The sequence below is a fragment of the Chelmon rostratus genome, chromosome 9 (genome assembly GCF_017976325.1).
Source record: "Chelmon rostratus isolate fCheRos1 chromosome 9, fCheRos1.pri, whole genome shotgun sequence".
Lineage (NCBI taxonomy): Eukaryota > Metazoa > Chordata > Actinopteri > Chaetodontiformes > Chaetodontidae > Chelmon > Chelmon rostratus.
This window is the reverse complement of record NC_055666.1, coordinates 12,276,239-12,292,205: the sequence shown is the minus strand read 5'-3', so window position 1 is coordinate 12,292,205 and position 15,967 is coordinate 12,276,239. Positions and strand designations below refer to the sequence as shown.

At 42.9% G+C, this 15,967-nt stretch overlaps 3 protein-coding genes across 4 annotated transcripts; 1 reads left to right on the top strand and 2 right to left on the bottom strand.

Moving 5' to 3' along the window:
- Window positions 1-14: 14 nt before the first annotated feature.
- On the bottom strand, window positions 15-7,406 carry gabra6a (gamma-aminobutyric acid type A receptor subunit alpha6a). Of its 2 annotated transcripts, XM_041943782.1 has the most exons (9): window positions 7,211-7,406; window positions 7,037-7,104; window positions 6,428-6,648; window positions 6,251-6,333; window positions 6,004-6,147; window positions 4,908-5,060; window positions 4,551-4,801; window positions 2,741-2,985; window positions 15-909 (listed from the first exon to the last, which is right to left on the bottom strand). In XM_041943782.1, the coding sequence occupies exons 2-9, from the start codon at window positions 7,037-7,039 to the stop codon at window positions 888-890; spliced, it is 1,122 nt and encodes a 373-aa protein (XP_041799716.1). In that variant the 5' UTR covers window positions 7,040-7,104; window positions 7,211-7,406; the 3' UTR covers window positions 15-887. The 2 variants fall into 2 exon arrangements, with proteins under 2 accessions (XP_041799716.1, XP_041799715.1); XM_041943781.1 differs by having other exon boundaries at window positions 7,037-7,406.
- Window positions 7,407-7,894: 488 nt separating this feature from the next.
- Window positions 7,895-11,279, top strand: nudcd2 (NudC domain containing 2). Its single transcript, XM_041943784.1, has 4 exons — window positions 7,895-8,288; window positions 9,207-9,255; window positions 9,342-9,493; window positions 10,219-11,279. Exons 1-4 carry the CDS (start codon window positions 8,100-8,102, stop codon window positions 10,300-10,302), a joined length of 474 nt encoding a protein of 157 aa, XP_041799718.1. The 5' UTR covers window positions 7,895-8,099; the 3' UTR covers window positions 10,303-11,279.
- ccng1 (cyclin G1) lies at window positions 10,731-15,476 on the bottom strand. The gene is made up of 6 exons (XM_041943783.1): window positions 15,276-15,476; window positions 13,193-13,456; window positions 12,841-13,094; window positions 12,455-12,533; window positions 12,115-12,225; window positions 10,731-11,885 (listed from the first exon to the last, which is right to left on the bottom strand). Exons 2-6 carry the CDS (start codon window positions 13,454-13,456, stop codon window positions 11,694-11,696), a joined length of 900 nt encoding a protein of 299 aa, XP_041799717.1. The 5' UTR covers window positions 15,276-15,476; the 3' UTR covers window positions 10,731-11,693.
- Between the last annotated feature and the right edge of the window lie 491 nt (window positions 15,477-15,967).

The following is a 15,967-nucleotide window of genomic DNA, read 5'->3' as shown; positions in this document are numbered from 1 at the left end:
AACGTCAACTTAAGATCAAGTTTATTCCCTCAGTTCTTATGTTCCTGCACACGTTAAGCAGCTAAACAGAGAACAACGCTCCATCAGTTACAGGTAGACACTTTACATAAAAACACATGTGCCCAACAGAGATGCACCATCCATACGAAAAAATAGAAAATTAATGTCATGGAGACCCATGGGTATTACATCCTACTCTTCCCTGCGATGTTTCCACAGGACCTGCAGTGGATCTGCGAATGCAAAGGGAGCGCCAGAGCGCCAGAGCAGAAAGGTGGGATGGAAAACACAATCCCACAATTCATTTTCTCAGGTTTGAGTACATTTCTGAAGCCGCGGGGAGGGACGCGAGCCTCCTCTAAATTGCCTTTGATCTTGTTGTAGTGGGAGCTGTGCTTCTGTAGAGGGCAGGCTTCTGAAAGCATTGGTTCACTGTTGCATCACCACCAGTTACAGCCATCATAGATTATATCATCCACTTCTTTTTGATGTGTTTCTTGGTTTGGGTGTGCGTGCTCGTGTGTGTCTGAGCGTCATGCGTACTGTATGTGTGCGTGTGTGTGTGTGGCGTCTGTCTCGGTCCGGGGGCCCAGAGAAGTTGTTGTGTGTACGCAGCTTTAAAGTGATTGAGGCCCGTGAAGGGCAGCTCTTCAGCTACTGATCAGAACACAAGTGGGCAGTGGTCACAGCCTGTGAAATGAATGGATGTGCGGCAGGAGAATAAATGAGTTTCTGATTCATTTCCTCTGTCAGATGAGAGCAGAGTGACTGCTGAGAGCTTGTCCACACAGACACACACACACACACACATGCAGAGAGGAGGGTGAGGTGAGGCAGGCTGGATGCTGAAGGTCTCCCCGGCTGCACGTGCCCTTTTCCCGGTCCTCTCAGTTTTGGATATCCACGTCCCTGCAAGAGCAGAGCACAGCAGAGCAGAGGAGGTGAGAGGAGCATACAGAAACCCTTCTTCTCCCTCCACATTCAGAGACTCTCTATCTGCAGTATACCCGCACAGCCCAAACTGCTCCTGCGCTCCCTGTCCTCTCTGTGCCTTCTTCAAAAAGTGCCGAGTGGGAGACGTGGCAGAAATATGTAAAAGCTAATAGACGTGATGCAGCCGCTCTCATGCTCTCCATCTTGTCTCTCTCATTATTCTGCAGAACGTTATAAACAAAACAACCATAAAAATTCTCTGACAGGAACATGAGAAGCATGATGAGCAGATTTGCACTCCCCACTGTTACATAACACATCTCTCTCTCCCCTCCGTCTCCCTCTCTGTCGTTTTGCACTGTATCGCTCGCTTTCTTTCTTGGACATGGAGCTTTGTGTTCTATAAGTGGCTCACTTATAAACAGGAAAGCGAATAGCCGCTTTTTCATGTCCTCCATGCACAAAGTAAGCTCTGGTTTATTTCGCCTGTGAGACCTGCTCCCCACGGAGAAGCCGAGTTGTCATTATAAGGCTGGGGTTTTGCCAGCCCTCAGGTGAGCCTTATATAAAAGAGGAGAGAGCTTGATGCATGTTTTTCTTCTCAAATTAACTGAGCACCCAGCCACTTTTGTATAGTAAATCTGTGATGATGATAAAAGCCACCGTGCTGGCGTGAATGCAGCAACAACGCCACCTAACATCATTCCCCCCCTTTTTTTTTTTTTTTTTTTTCGCTTACAACTCCCGGGGCTGTTTCAGCATTAGAAATTATTGATGCCTTTACTGCCTAGATAAAAGTCTTTGACAAAAAACTGTGGGTAGTTATTGTTCCACTGAAGCTATCATAATTAGAGCAGAGTGAGACAGGTTTGTGGCTCTTTGAGATACAAAGCAAGTGTGTATAAATATCCTTTGTCCATTGTCTGATCTTTTTTTTTGCCTTTTTACCTCATTCGTACCAGAGTGCTGGACGCCCTCCAAGTGTGCCTCTGCTGTGCTGACTATTTTGCATGAAAGCCTTTTGGGATCTGCCGCCTTGTCACACAAGACTCAAAAGGTTAAAGGTGAAACTGCGCAAGGGAGGCTTACTTGTAAGACGTAATCAGGCTGGGACCTTCCCCAGAAGGTCACAAGATAAATGGTAAGGTTTGCAAAAATGTGACAACACAAAATCATGTTTGTTTTTACTTTTTTTCCTATAAGGTACCAGACACTGTTTGCTCCTCAGATCTCAAGGTATCATTCAGATGCAACAACATGACTTAGAGATAATCACTCTTTCATAACTGGCTAAGAATGGCTGAAATGGTTGGAAGTATACTGATTTCAATTGTCATTATCTGCAGTGGAAGAACAGTAAAAGGATGAAGATGATGGTATTCCATATTTCAGCTAATCCCATGAAACACCAACAATGCTTTTACATCCGAGTTATATCCTAAAAAAGCTGAGATCTGTAGTTTTTAGAAATGTTACTCAGACAGGACTAAGTGCATTTGTTGGGGACTATATTTTACGGGTGAGGATGGATACACATTTGGTGCTCAAGTGAGTATGAATGGCACCAGGACAGGGGACGCTCTGTGGGATTGACTAAAAATAAACTAGTGTCCATGCTAATCATAATAAAGGAGCAGTTTCAGGGGATCTATGGCACATAGGAATAAGATATGAAGGGGTTTTGGCTGCACAGACACAACATATTAGAAGGCTCAATTCATTGTTGGGTTTGGATAACGATAAAAATACAGAATATCACCAGATGATGTGCCAAGTGTACCAAGATAATCAGATGTGACTGGTGTACCTGGCACTCTCCATGGTGTCCTTGGCCAGGTAGATGTACCAGTAGATTAGGTTGAAGAGGGCGAAGGCCAGGGGGAAGAGGACGCGGGAGTACTTGTCGATGGGGCTGGTGCCGGCCAGCTGCGGGATTTGAGGAAAAGCTGAGCCTTGCTGGAGGAAAATCGGCAGCGGCGGAGCATCTCCTGCCTCGCTGCGACTCACTGAGTGGTTTCTCCTCTTCAGGCCTTCCTGAGGGCTGCTGTCCAACTGGTGGGAGGGGGTGGGGGTGATTTGGAGGAAAGGCAGGAGGGGTGAGATGGGGTTAGTGTGAGTTTTCTGCTCAGTGATGGAAAAAGGGGAGTAGGTAGTGTAAAAAATAAAACAAAAAAAAAATAACATGAAATTTCTAGCCAGCTAGTACATGTATGGTGATTTTTACATGCTGGAGTCATGTATACATCCTGGAAGTAATGTTTGCTCCCACAGGAGCTTCCTCTCAATGGCTTCCTTATAGAACACAGCAGGTAGTCTGCTGGATACCCACAGGATGGTTGGGAGATTATGCAGGGAGGAGTGTTGGAGTTGTTCTCTGTTCTCGCACTGAGGCTATTTTTAAAGCATCTAACCATGAGCCCCACACGTGAGACGGATCCCAGGAGGACTCTGTGGTGGCTTACTGTATTAGCATAAAGCATATAGCTGGAGATGAGAGCACCACAACAGGGTGTATTACTATTTAATGTGTGGTGTGCCCTGAATGGGAAGACTGGAGGAGGCAGGGTGAATACTTGGAAATGCATAGAAAAAGACCTCCTATCTGTGGCATGATTTCTTTTCCTCTACAGCTGAGTCCGGAGCTGCTGGCTTCCTGTTCATCATCAACACCGCTGCATCAAACTGTCTGCGGCAGCGAGGAGACTCCTCCATTCACCATTATTAGCTATGTAAATGCATCTGAGATGATACAAATCGCCCCCCCTTCCTCAAGTGATGGCAGAAGCAGATGCTGCTGAGCAAGTCGCTCTCATGCTGAGTTCAGGAAGAAAATCTACTATCCAGTAGTCAGTTCTCATGGTAGCAAACGAGGCTGTAAGGCTATATATTTAGCCCTGTTTATAACCAGGAAGCCAGAGCGTTACTGTTTGTTCTGATCACTGACTTCACTGCAGACAGTCAGGTCACACAGAAGATAAGAGAACAATTCATTTTGTCAGTTTTGAAAGACATTAATTTGGGAAACATCGTCAATGAGACACCAGTCTCGCGTCTGTACGGTGAATATGTTGCTAGAGCCAACAGCCAGTTAGCTTAGCTTAGCATTAAGGCGGGCTGGCTTTATATATATTTACCGTACAGCCATGTCTCTCTGCATGGATGTGAAGGAGTGCAGTTCCCAAAATGCTGAACTACTTCCATTACCTTTTCAATATACTCAATTTGTTTGTTTGTTTCTGATTAAATGGCTCTTACCTAAAAAAAATCAGAATTTTGCAACATTTCAATCTGCACAGACTGATGAACTCCTTAACACAATTCATTTCACTCCTGATAAACAGTAACTAAGGATGTTGTTTTTGAAACTTTAAACTGCTTTAATTGATGCTTATTTAGATGTGAATATTTAATGTTACAGAGACAAACTAAAAATTAACAATCATGTTTTCAGGAGCTTTAATATTCTAATAGATCATCTCTCTCTCTCAAAATATTTTGTATGTGCAAAAAAAATTTTATTACGGCTCTACAATTGCTATTAAATGTGGCACAGATATGTGCTGGGACATCTCTTCCAATGATGACCACGTTCTAATGACGACAAGCCAGCCGCTCACCGAGATGGTGTCTCCATCCTCGCTGCTGGTCGCCAACACCTCGAGCTTGTCTTGTCGAGCTTTCTGCTTCTTCAGACGGTGGGCCTGGAGGGTGGCGAAGTAGTTCACCGCCGCAAACTCGATGAGCGCCGACGCCACGAAGGCAAAACACACCGCGATGAACCAATCCATGGCGGTGGCATAGGCGACTTTGGGAAGTGACTGGCGGGCGCTGATGCTCAGGGTGGTCATTGTCAGCACTGTGGTGATGCCTGGCGGGAGACACGCATTTATGACACGAACATGGAGATGTATTATGATATTAAACGTGATTAGTGCAAATGAATTGGCCAACATCGGTGGGAAAGAGGGGCATACCAGCAACTGTGCGTGCAGGAACAGACTCTTTGTTGATCCAGAAGGAGACTTGCGACAGCACAACCACCATTATGAGAGGGATGTAAGTCTGTATGAGGTAGTAGCCCAGCTTCCTCTGGAGGTGGAAATGGACCACCTGCACAGAGTAGTGACCTGCAAGATAAACAGCACGTGTGAAGAGAGCAACCCCCGAGGGACAGAGCGGGGTAGCACAGAACCGATGCCCTTGCCTGCCCTTGAAACAGAATAGCTGCTGAGAGGAACATATGGATGTAGTGCTGCTGTTGGGACTGGAATAGCCCGCGAACTGGAAGACAGCATGTGAGAGACAGGAGGAAGGAAGAGAGGGAGGACAAAAAGGAGGAGGGAGCACCGCAGACGCTGGGAAATGGGATGAAGTCAAAGAGGAAGGAGCGGGTGAGGTGGGGGCAGGAGGAGAGCATGCAGTGTCACTATGCGTAACACTGCCCTGCTCTGTCTAAACACATGCATGCAGACACTCACAGGCCAAAAACACGCTGCGTCATGCACGCACGCACACACACGCACGCACACACACACACACACATATACACATACACACACACACAGATACACACACACAGATACAGAGGTTTTCTAAATGGGTATCATCTCTATGTTTTGGAGCCTGCCTCATCCTTTTCCTCTCTGTTGCAAGAATCTGCTGGGTTCACAGCAGGGGAGCACTTCTCCTTCTTCTGGTGAAAAGAGAAAATGCACACACACACACACACACCCACACACACTACTCCATCCTTCCTCCTTTCTGCCGGTGCATTCACTGGGTTTTAAACCCCATAGTTCTTTTTTAAAGCACACCGTACGCATTAGGCCTGACCACTTAAGCATCTTACAGTAGATGGCTGCTCAAGGAAGTCTTTGCTTTTTTATCGACTCAACTGCGGGGGGAGCAACGGACACTAGTGCAGACTTTGAAGAGACTCATTCAACCTCTTTCTGCTCTGAGATTCATCAGCTCGTGAGAATTATTCATAAATGAAACTTCTGATAGCGGGCACGGCTGTAACAGCGTCCTCGTGAGAAGAGCGATGTGATAGCGGACAGTGAGCCTTGCCTGTGTTTGACTTGAATATCTCACTGGACAACGTCTGTCCCACCAGATCATACTGCAGAAGACTCATGGACTCCGTGGGACACTCGACAGACGCGATTGGCCCCTTCCTCCAAGTGAACAGGATTTCACTGCTTGTGTAGGCATCTAAATAGCAGAGGCAATGTTAGGACAAACGTCAATGTGGGACACACTTAGGAGTCTGGACATTATCATTCTTTCTGTTTCTGAACACATCTGTCGTACTTACAGCTTCCAAACCTGAGAGGACAGGCGTGGCCATCCATGGGGAAGTCCATCAGCCTCATGGGACACTCTGCGCTGATCGTCAGTCTAAAAGCAAGAGGAGACACAGAAACAAGCCTATGAAGCTTGTGTCCACAAAAGATCCCATCCGCAAAACAGTAACTGTACAATGTAAGATCACCTCATGGTGTAGAGGACTGTCCCGTTCTGCATGATGCGGAAGAGTTTGTTCGGTGAGGTTGTGTTGTGAGAGATAGACTTCCTTGAATTGCGGAAAAACGTGTCAGGCGTCCAGATCTTGTCCACCATGCGGTTGTTCAGCCGCAGGATTTCAGTGGGGCCCTCAAATTTCAGCCGCTCATCAACCCACATCTGACGGAAGAACATGTCCATGGTGTACTCCTGATGCATGCACGGAACACGTTAGTGGCTGCACAACCAGTGTCCAATGGACTGAAGACACAGTGCTCATCTTTCATCAGCATGCATAACACTAAAGAGCCTTTTCAACTCGCAGTGGAAGGTGAGGAGAGATGACGAGAAAATGATGGATGCCACTCATCCCAGATAATCATTAATCAATCCATTCATCCATTCTCTCTGTCTGACATGTTGTCATATTGATTTAGAGGCCATCAATAATGGAGTTATAAGGCTGGTCAAACAGATTAAAGCTCATTAGATGGTCTCATGGCAGATTGCCCATAAGGCAGACATTCATTGGGCACTGGAGCTCTGTTATCTCTCACAGTCAGCACACACACATCTCCTTACAGCAGTAGTATCTTACCATCTCAACATCTGAAACAGGTCCAAAGCTGGTGACAAAGATGTCTGTTTTCACCTCTGTGACACCACCTGCAACAGTAATTAACAGCTGCACAATGCACATAGTGCAACACGAGCTTTATCTCAAACACGGTCTAAGTCTTCAGACACAAGGCTTTAAGAATTACTGAATTACCTCCAGATCCAGGTCGCAGTCTGTTGTCATAACCATCCAAAAGTCGATCCAAAATGCGAGTGATGTTGTCTGAGTTAATCTTCTCATTCCCATGTACATTACCAAGACTGCAGAGAAACAAAAGTCTAAACACTCAGGCTCATTGTACTTTGATCCATGTTCAGCAGCGAGGGACTTACCTTATCCAGCACATAAAAGCAACTAAAGTTAATGTCAGGACAGCCATCCTAGGCAGCACCTATCACCAGATTTGCAGTCAACTCTCTGAGCTAACTCATACTTAAAAAGATGGCGTATGAGGGCAGTACAAAAAAAACAGAGCTAGACTTTCTTGGTGGTAATGTGACTGGTAGGTATGCTTAATGACACAGGAGGCACTAAGGCAAGAACAGTAATCTAATTAACAGATTAGTAAATCCACTCCATTTTTAGACGAACAAGGGATTCTTTTGGTTACCTTTAAAGCCAAAGTAAAATAACTGAAATAAAATAAAAACCAAAGTCAATGTAACCCATCAATCAACAAAATAGTAATGGCGATAAAACACTGACAGAAGTATAACATGTAGGATCTCTCGTGAACGTTTTTTCTTGTAGTTCGTTTCAACAGCCACCAGCCGGCGCCGCAGCCACAGTGTTGTGTACAACCGGAAGTGGGATCCACTGAGAGAAGAAGAAGAAGTTTCCTAAGTGAGTGAGATAAAACAACATGGCGGGAGATAATATACCCAATAAATGTAACTGTCTTGTTCCGCAGTAAATACATTTACAGTGATCGAGCTTAACCACATTGCAAACTGTTGGCATAATTTCTCTGCAAGCCGGAAAAAGTCTAGCTAACTTTGGTAACTAACGTTAGCCGACCTGTCAGCCGGTCAGTAGCCGCAGCATGTCGGTAAATTTCGAAGAGAGGAGCGGTGTCATCCCTTGTAAGACACCCTGGGGCTCCTGGTACCAGACTATGGAGGAGGTATTCGTCGAAGTCAACGTGCCTCACGGGACGTCTGCTAAAGAGGTCAAGTGCCATTTGGGATCCAGCGACATAGAGCTGCACGTCAAGGGGCAGGAAATATTCAAGGTAAGCTCCCGAGGTGATTCTTGGGACTTTTCTCACTTCCCAGTCAACATCACTTTTAGAGCTGCAACGATTAATCGACTAGTTGTCAACTATTACATTCATAACCAATATCTTTGTAATCCATTTATTGGTTTGAGTAATTTTTTAAGAAAAAAAAGAAAATAAACTGAGTATCTTTGGGGTGTGGACAAAATGAGATATTTCATTTTTTCACCATTTTCTGACATTTCCTAGACCAAGCAACTAATCGATTAATCGAGAAAATAATCAACAGATTAACTGACACTGAAAGTAATTTAATAATTGTTAGTCGTAGCTCTAATCACTTAATTCTTTATTGACTTCATTCAACGAAGAGAAAGAGAAAACTAAATAAAGATGATGTGGGATCCAATCTGTGTTCTCTTTACATTTTCTGAATCTGAAAGTAAAATGTGTGATTCATGAGGTCCATCAACTGTCCCTCTATCACTCTGTGACTAAAAACGCATTTGCTCTGAATACAGTCCACTATAAAGACTTCTGTCTATTCCATTTCTAAAATTATACTATATAGGTGGGAACACTTACAGTTTGACACGTCAGAGGAGGAAAAGCGCAGGTGTAATCAACAACATCAATGATGGCTGTATTCCAGTTGGGTCAGCCAGTTTCAGGGTTTGGGAGTGTACATGCTAGCTCACTGGAGGGGAGCCAAGCCATTGTTAATGTTATGTTGGCTGTTCTGCAGCTGTTCCACACACATCCAGTTTCTTTGCAGCTGCAAAGGTTAGGTAAATACAGATATTTCACTGGCCTTTCTTAATCTCGGCAGTTGAACTCATAGTTGTTCCTCTGGCATTATGAAACTCATGATAATTTTCCCTGCTATGTGAGCACATATTAACCTCACAATCTCTTCTTTTTACATTCTGTCAGGGAAAGTTGTTTGGCGTAACCATGTCTGACGAGGCTACATGGACTCTAGGTAGGTTGCGCACCTCTAAATAGCTTCAACTTTAATGTGCGGAACCACGATTAATCACCTTCCCGTCAATCTCTTTTTCTGTCCAGAGGACAAGTGTCTCATTCGGATCATTCTTATGAAGACCAACAGAGAGGCAGGGAACTGCTGGTCCTCCCTGCTGGAGGGGGAGTACTGTGCCAATGCCTGGGTCCAGGACCAGATGCAGAGAAAGCTCACACTGGAGAGGTTCCAGCGGGAGGTTAGTTTCTTTAAATGTCTTCTGAAGGGTCACAGTGTGTGTTAAGATGATGATACAGCAAGTGATCAGATGCACAACTGTCTCCTCTACATACAGTCATGTCAGTGTTTTAATTTGTAACTAATGGCTTTATTGATGGTTAATAAATAATAAAGTAATGCCTAATTGATCAGCTATAAGCTTTGGCTGTTTTTTAGTTGGTAATAATGTAGATATAAATGGAACTAAGCCATTAATAAATGCTTGTGGGTTTCTCCTTGTCTAATAAGCCATCAAGCTGCAGTCAAATGTGTTTTTAAGATGCTAATATATGGAGCTTGATCCCAGTTGTCTGTGTTTTGTAGAATTAAGTGGTCAAATAGTCGAACTAGACCAAAGGGTTTTTTTTTTTCATCACAAAAGTTGTTCTTATTTACTGTTTGCAGCTTATAAATCCCTGATAGTGTGCCTGATTTAGAGAGTGGTTCCACCACGCAGAAACTCAATCTTATCACTTTGCTGCTGGTGTGGTTTGGGAATGCTTTGAGATGAGCAAAGCAAAGGCAGACGTTTTTTTGTCCATTTACACTTGAACAGTTCTTCTCAAACTACTCCTCAAGCCTGTGAGAGAAATCAGATTTGAATACATCCTCAGAGCATCACAGGTATTATCATCAAATTTACTGTGGGGATTTGTAAAATGAGAGAAACCTACAAAGGAAATAATTGCACTTCCTCTTTGCTAGAATCCTGGATTTGACTTCAGCGGTGCAGAGATCTCTGGGAATTTTGCTGGTGGTGGTCCGGACTTTTCCAGTTTACAGAAGTGACTGATGCCATGTCAGAGACCTGTTATGTGCCCGAAATGGTACCTCTGTCTATTAACCACTACTGAGGACATCTATGACATGTGGCGGAACAGTGCTTTCATCAATCTTTCTGATGTGAAGTGAAAGATTTGCCTTCAGACTAACTCAAATACAGGGTGACTTTATTGTTCAGACTTTTCACAGCAGCCCCTTGATCTGACTTGTCTTGGTTGTGAGGGATGGATTTTATTTAGGCCTGATTCGGCAAGTTTCAGGGCTGATTATATGGCAGAACAACAGTTGATGTGAGCGGTTTTATCTTGTTCACTTTGCTGTTTACACCTCTTCATGTCAAGCAAGACTTCCTGAATTTTGTTTTTTGGTCTATCTGGTTGTAAGAACCCTGTGACATGAGATGATTTTAATAATGAGAAGAAGGAGCACAGCAATAGCTTTTCAATAAAGTTTTATTGAAAGGTACAAGTATCAAGGTTGTCCAGATGGTGCGTTCAATTTGCCACTTTCAATTTGAGAACACATTTCATTGTCACTAAAAGAAACTTAAACTAGACAGGGAAACTGGCAAAGAAAATGCAATACAAATTCCAATCCACATTTCCACTGCAATGACCTTTTTTGTGTTCTCTGCATAATTGACAACTGAAATCAATTAACACATGTAGTGCTTCACTCTGTGTACACAAATCAAGAATTGTGAAAACAACTCATCTGTAACCACTGACAACATTTCAGCTCACACAGTATGGTTAGCCGTACATGACGGGATCGTCACTAGCCTCACTTCACTGGAGAAAACTGGAGCTCCCTCACCATATCAAAATAAAAAAACAAAAAATCATCACCTTGGGTAGGAGTGTGCATTCAGGACAGTTTAGCAACCTAGGGTGAGAGTTAAGGATTTTGGGCCCGATTTCTTGGTTCCATTTTTGCTGTTCACAAAATCCTTCTCCCTCCTCTTCCACATGGTGGACTGAGGACCTAGGTGGTTCTATACTTATTAGCTTAAAACCAGCAACCCGTTCCAGGAAATACCAAACACCTTGGTACGGATTTAAACAAGAACATACTGTACACTTGCACAAGCAACTCAACCAGGAAAGTAAAACTTGGATGGTCTTAGATGAATTACTCCTTCTCATTGGGGCAGAGAAAATGCAGTGTGCTTGATCAATGTATGACAAACAAACAAACTTGATGAAAACTGTTGCATTTTGAGCTTTTCCTTACAGAAATCCATCATCACAGATGAAAATCTGTAAGGAAAATAACTGGAGCTGTATGTGGGAGACCATACTGCAAGAAAGTCACCCAAAAGTTACATCCAATCAGAGAGTTTGGGGACAGTTGTCATTTTTCTCTGCATGTAAAGTCACCCGTTTGTACCTCCAGGTTTAATAAGCTGACTCAGGTATGGTGGGAAGATGAGCGATCTTGTAGTAGCTGTGCTTCAGCTGACGTGCAGTTCTTCCCGAAATAGTCCAGCGAAGCCTCTGGCTGATTGGCCTGTAGCACTTGGTGGTGGCATATTCAGCCAGGCATTTTCCAACCAGTTCGCGCACCAAAACCAGGTCGCCATCTCTGATCTGCACAGAAGAAACAGTATGTGGGGAAAAAAGAAATTGTTAATTAGGACAACACACCAGAGTGCCTGTTCCATGTATTCATGGTGACCAATTTCCACAAATCCTAACAGTCTGTTATTTTTGGGCTCTAACCCAACAAAGGTACATCAAAACTACTCAAAGAAATATTACATCTGAATTGTTGAATTCAGAACACCTACTGAAGATTGTACAAATAGCTGGTACTCACATTCAGCTGCTGCTGCAGGCTTTTCAGAGCCTCTGGTATTTTGTCAGTGTACTCTGGGTCATGTTGTTCCTGGGCCTCATAACACAGGAGAGCCATGGCAAGCAGAGATGGCTGCAGAGAGACAGGGCATGATTCTTAATCACAAGAACTGCCATTGAAAACATTTTAGAAATGAATATGCCCAACACAGATGGCTTACTTTATATCACTACAAATGATTACAATGCAACAGGAACTGCTGGATGCCACTTTGACATTATGATTTTGTCTAATACAATATATCTCCAGCTGGAAATAGGCCAGCTTTTAAAATGCTAGCATTCCAGTTATTTTGACCTACCTTTATTTTGGAGAAGACAAATGAGCAGTGACAGGCTTTCAGCTGAGCCTCCAGTCTCTCAAGGCTCAGTATCTTCTTGCTGTAAAAAGAAAGAGCTTTTAGTGTCAAGGCTGTAACTATCAGTATATAAAAGACAGACGAGAGGCAACTTAGATTAGAGATCAATCTGCTTCAGTCAAAATTAGAATTCATTTGTATATATTAACTAATATATGACACCACACTTTTGATGAAAATGATTTGAATCTACATGATTCCAAATAGGACTGTGCCTCTTGGCTGTTCCCTTTAAAGCTAAATATGAGAAGACACATTTTAGTAGAGTAAATATAATCTTGTTGAGTCATGGTTAAGCCCTGCAGGTTGATGTGACCGTCTGTCCTTACCTCTCAGCGTCGAGCTGCTCCTGGATGTGGCTGTGAAAGAGGCGGAGGAAGCGGAGCGCTGTGGGGGCCTTCACCTTCCAGTGGAGCTTCTCCATGATGATCTTCTCCATCCTCATCATGTCAGACACTGTAAAGCGATTCTGGCTGATGCGGATCAGGTCGTTGGCCAGAGGCACGTTCTTCTCCTCTTCCGAGGACTTAACAGCAATGTAGAAGCAGCACAGGCCCACACAGGACAGGTGCTTTGGTTGAATCTGTAGAAGGGAAAGGAAATTAGATTAGAAAACAACCTTCTCCTATTGCTAGATTCTTTTTAACTTTAAACTTTTCAGGCATCCATGCATTTACAAACCTTCATTACAGAGAGGAATCGATCTAGCAAGCTGATGGCCAGCGAGAAGGTGTCCGAGCTGAAACCAAAGAACCTGGTCAGAGAGAGCAGGTCCTTCACCTCCAGTTCCCTCAGTCTGGTGGTCATCCTGAGGCCATTGTCTTGGGACCCCTCGATGAGCCTCAAGCCGCTCAGCTTTGGTTGGTATCGGCCTTCCAAATCCATCATGGCCTTCAGCTGAACAGCAAAGGGCTGTGCTCCAGGTCCTGTCACTGTGTCAATCATCTGTGTAGACAGGAAAAAAGCTGAAGAAGGCTAACTAAAAAACAAAACAAAACAAAAAAACCCCAATGTCTTTGACTTGAAAACTCACTACTGACAAGATTGTCTGTATGACATACATGACACACACACATATATATAAATATATATATGTAGCGACTTCAAAGAACAAAGAGCCGCTGAGAGGCTGAGGCAGGGCCTCCCAATTTGTTTGATGCGCTTAACGGAAAAAAACACTGGAATACGAAAATATATTTTACCTTTTTATTTCAAGAAAAGAATAATCAACTTATGATGCCGTGCACAAACTCATAATCAAAGTGATTACAGTGATCAACCTCTCTCACTCTCTCGCCACACACTACAAAAAAAGGTGAGCAGGTCCTTATATTAACTTAACATCCCCACCCATATCCACTTGACCTACGTATTCCCTCATCAAGAGAATCACACAAACCTAAACAATAACAAACACCAATATTTTAGCCAACACACCAAGAAATATCCCTTCAAACACATTCATGGCTCCTACTATATATATATATATATAATGTTAATGATTAGTCAATTATTCCTAAAAAGCCCTTACCCATACAACTATAGGTGTGTCTAGTGAACATGTCTCTAGATTGTTAAATAATATAAGGATGGACAATACTGTCCGGATATGATGGCCAAGCAAGTAGAGACATTTACTGTTTCACTCTACTATAAAAGTTAGGTAAATTAAGATTTACATACGTGAGCTAATACCAGAAAAGGAAAGGAGTCACACAATTTTAAGACAAGGAAAAGCCAGACACTATCTAGCCTTTTATTGCATGATTATGAAATCCCCTTCTACACAAAAAGTCAACTCTCCCGTGTTATTTATACCACTTAGTACCATGGGGGAAACAAACATAAAATAATCATAAATAATCTCTAACAAATGTTAATACTCTAGAATGTGGACCCAAGATACGATGTCTAACTAATAGCAATAATTGTGTTAGAGTTGGTGTTAAATTTTCTTAATGGTTAGAACAGATGTACTTCCACACAAAATGGTTAAACACACTTCATAATAAATAATTTAGTTAGTAACTTGAATGGATCTGGATTAGGGATACGGTTTTGTATGCTCAGGAGTATCTGAGACATGGGAGCGTTTCCATATTTGTAAGTTATCAAGTAACAAGCCTTCCCCTAACAGCTGTCATTGAACTGGACTCAACTGGACTGGACAGGGTACATTACAGGGATACATACCATGGACATGTCAAACAAAGTTTATCACAATTTGTAATAGTACTATTTATAAAATATACGAATTAGTCTGTTTCGGAAACATTTTGGACAACGTGGGCACAACATAAGGCTCAACGATTAGCTTATATCAAAGTAACAGGCCCTTTGTGTGGCAGGCCAGGACCTGCGTCATGTCAGGACATGTCCTCGCCATACACGCCAACTGAGAGCTAACGCAGAGCCTGATGACAACAAACCCAAGTGATAAAACACAGTTCAAACCATAAAACCGTAGCGAAAACTACAGGACACAACACGGCGGCCACTGTATCAGTTTAACATTATGTTGCACGAAGGCAAAGGGGAAGTGACAAACTTAGCTGACGTTAACGACGTAACTTAACATTTGACGTTAGCTATAGCCGCTAAAGCTAACATAACGTTAATGTTACATCCATTTTGAATGTTCATAGCGTCAGTCGAGGTTCTTATAAAATACGGACAGCGACATTGCGATATGTTTTTACATTTCAAATCCCAAAATATCATTTAAAGTTAAACATACTGTAAATTAACTTGATATGGAACTTACCTTGGCTTAAGTTACGTTGTCTTTGATACAATGAAAAATCAGCAATGGAAAAAAGCCTCCGCGCGCTTGAAATAAGCGAGTGAGAAGAGGTTTTTAACACAAAAAAAGTGTAAGTATGAACTTTCACTAAAGAAAGTTTTAAGCATAGGTTAATATCTGCCTATGCACACCCCCTACCCTTGGCGTAAGGCGATGGGGAAAAGGGCAGTTTAGGTTTTAATGCAGGCATAAAACCAAGCCCATGCCCAAACATGGAGAGTTTTCATTGGTTAACGACGGATGACGTTTCTGGTTCTAAATTTCAATTGGATAAACTGCCAGCCATTCCTGACTAGGCTCCGCCCTTTACATGCTGGGAGACCAATCGCAGTTGGGGAATAGGACATGACCGAAAATTGCGAACTGCTGTGTATCCCTTCTATATGTTGTCAATAAAATTATCTAAAATAATTTTTACTTCTGACTTTAAAGCGGCGCGTTAGATGTTAATATCTAATAATTTACAAGATTTAGTTTCTTGACTATTTTTGCGTTCACTAAAATGAAAGCCAAGAAAAGGTGTTCAAACTGAAGAAGAGGGTAAATAACAGGCAGAAAAAACACCAAAACCATTGTGTATTTTCTGAAAAACTGCAGGATTTCTTAAAATGTCGTGTACAGATTGTTTTCATAGGCATTATCACACTATGTTG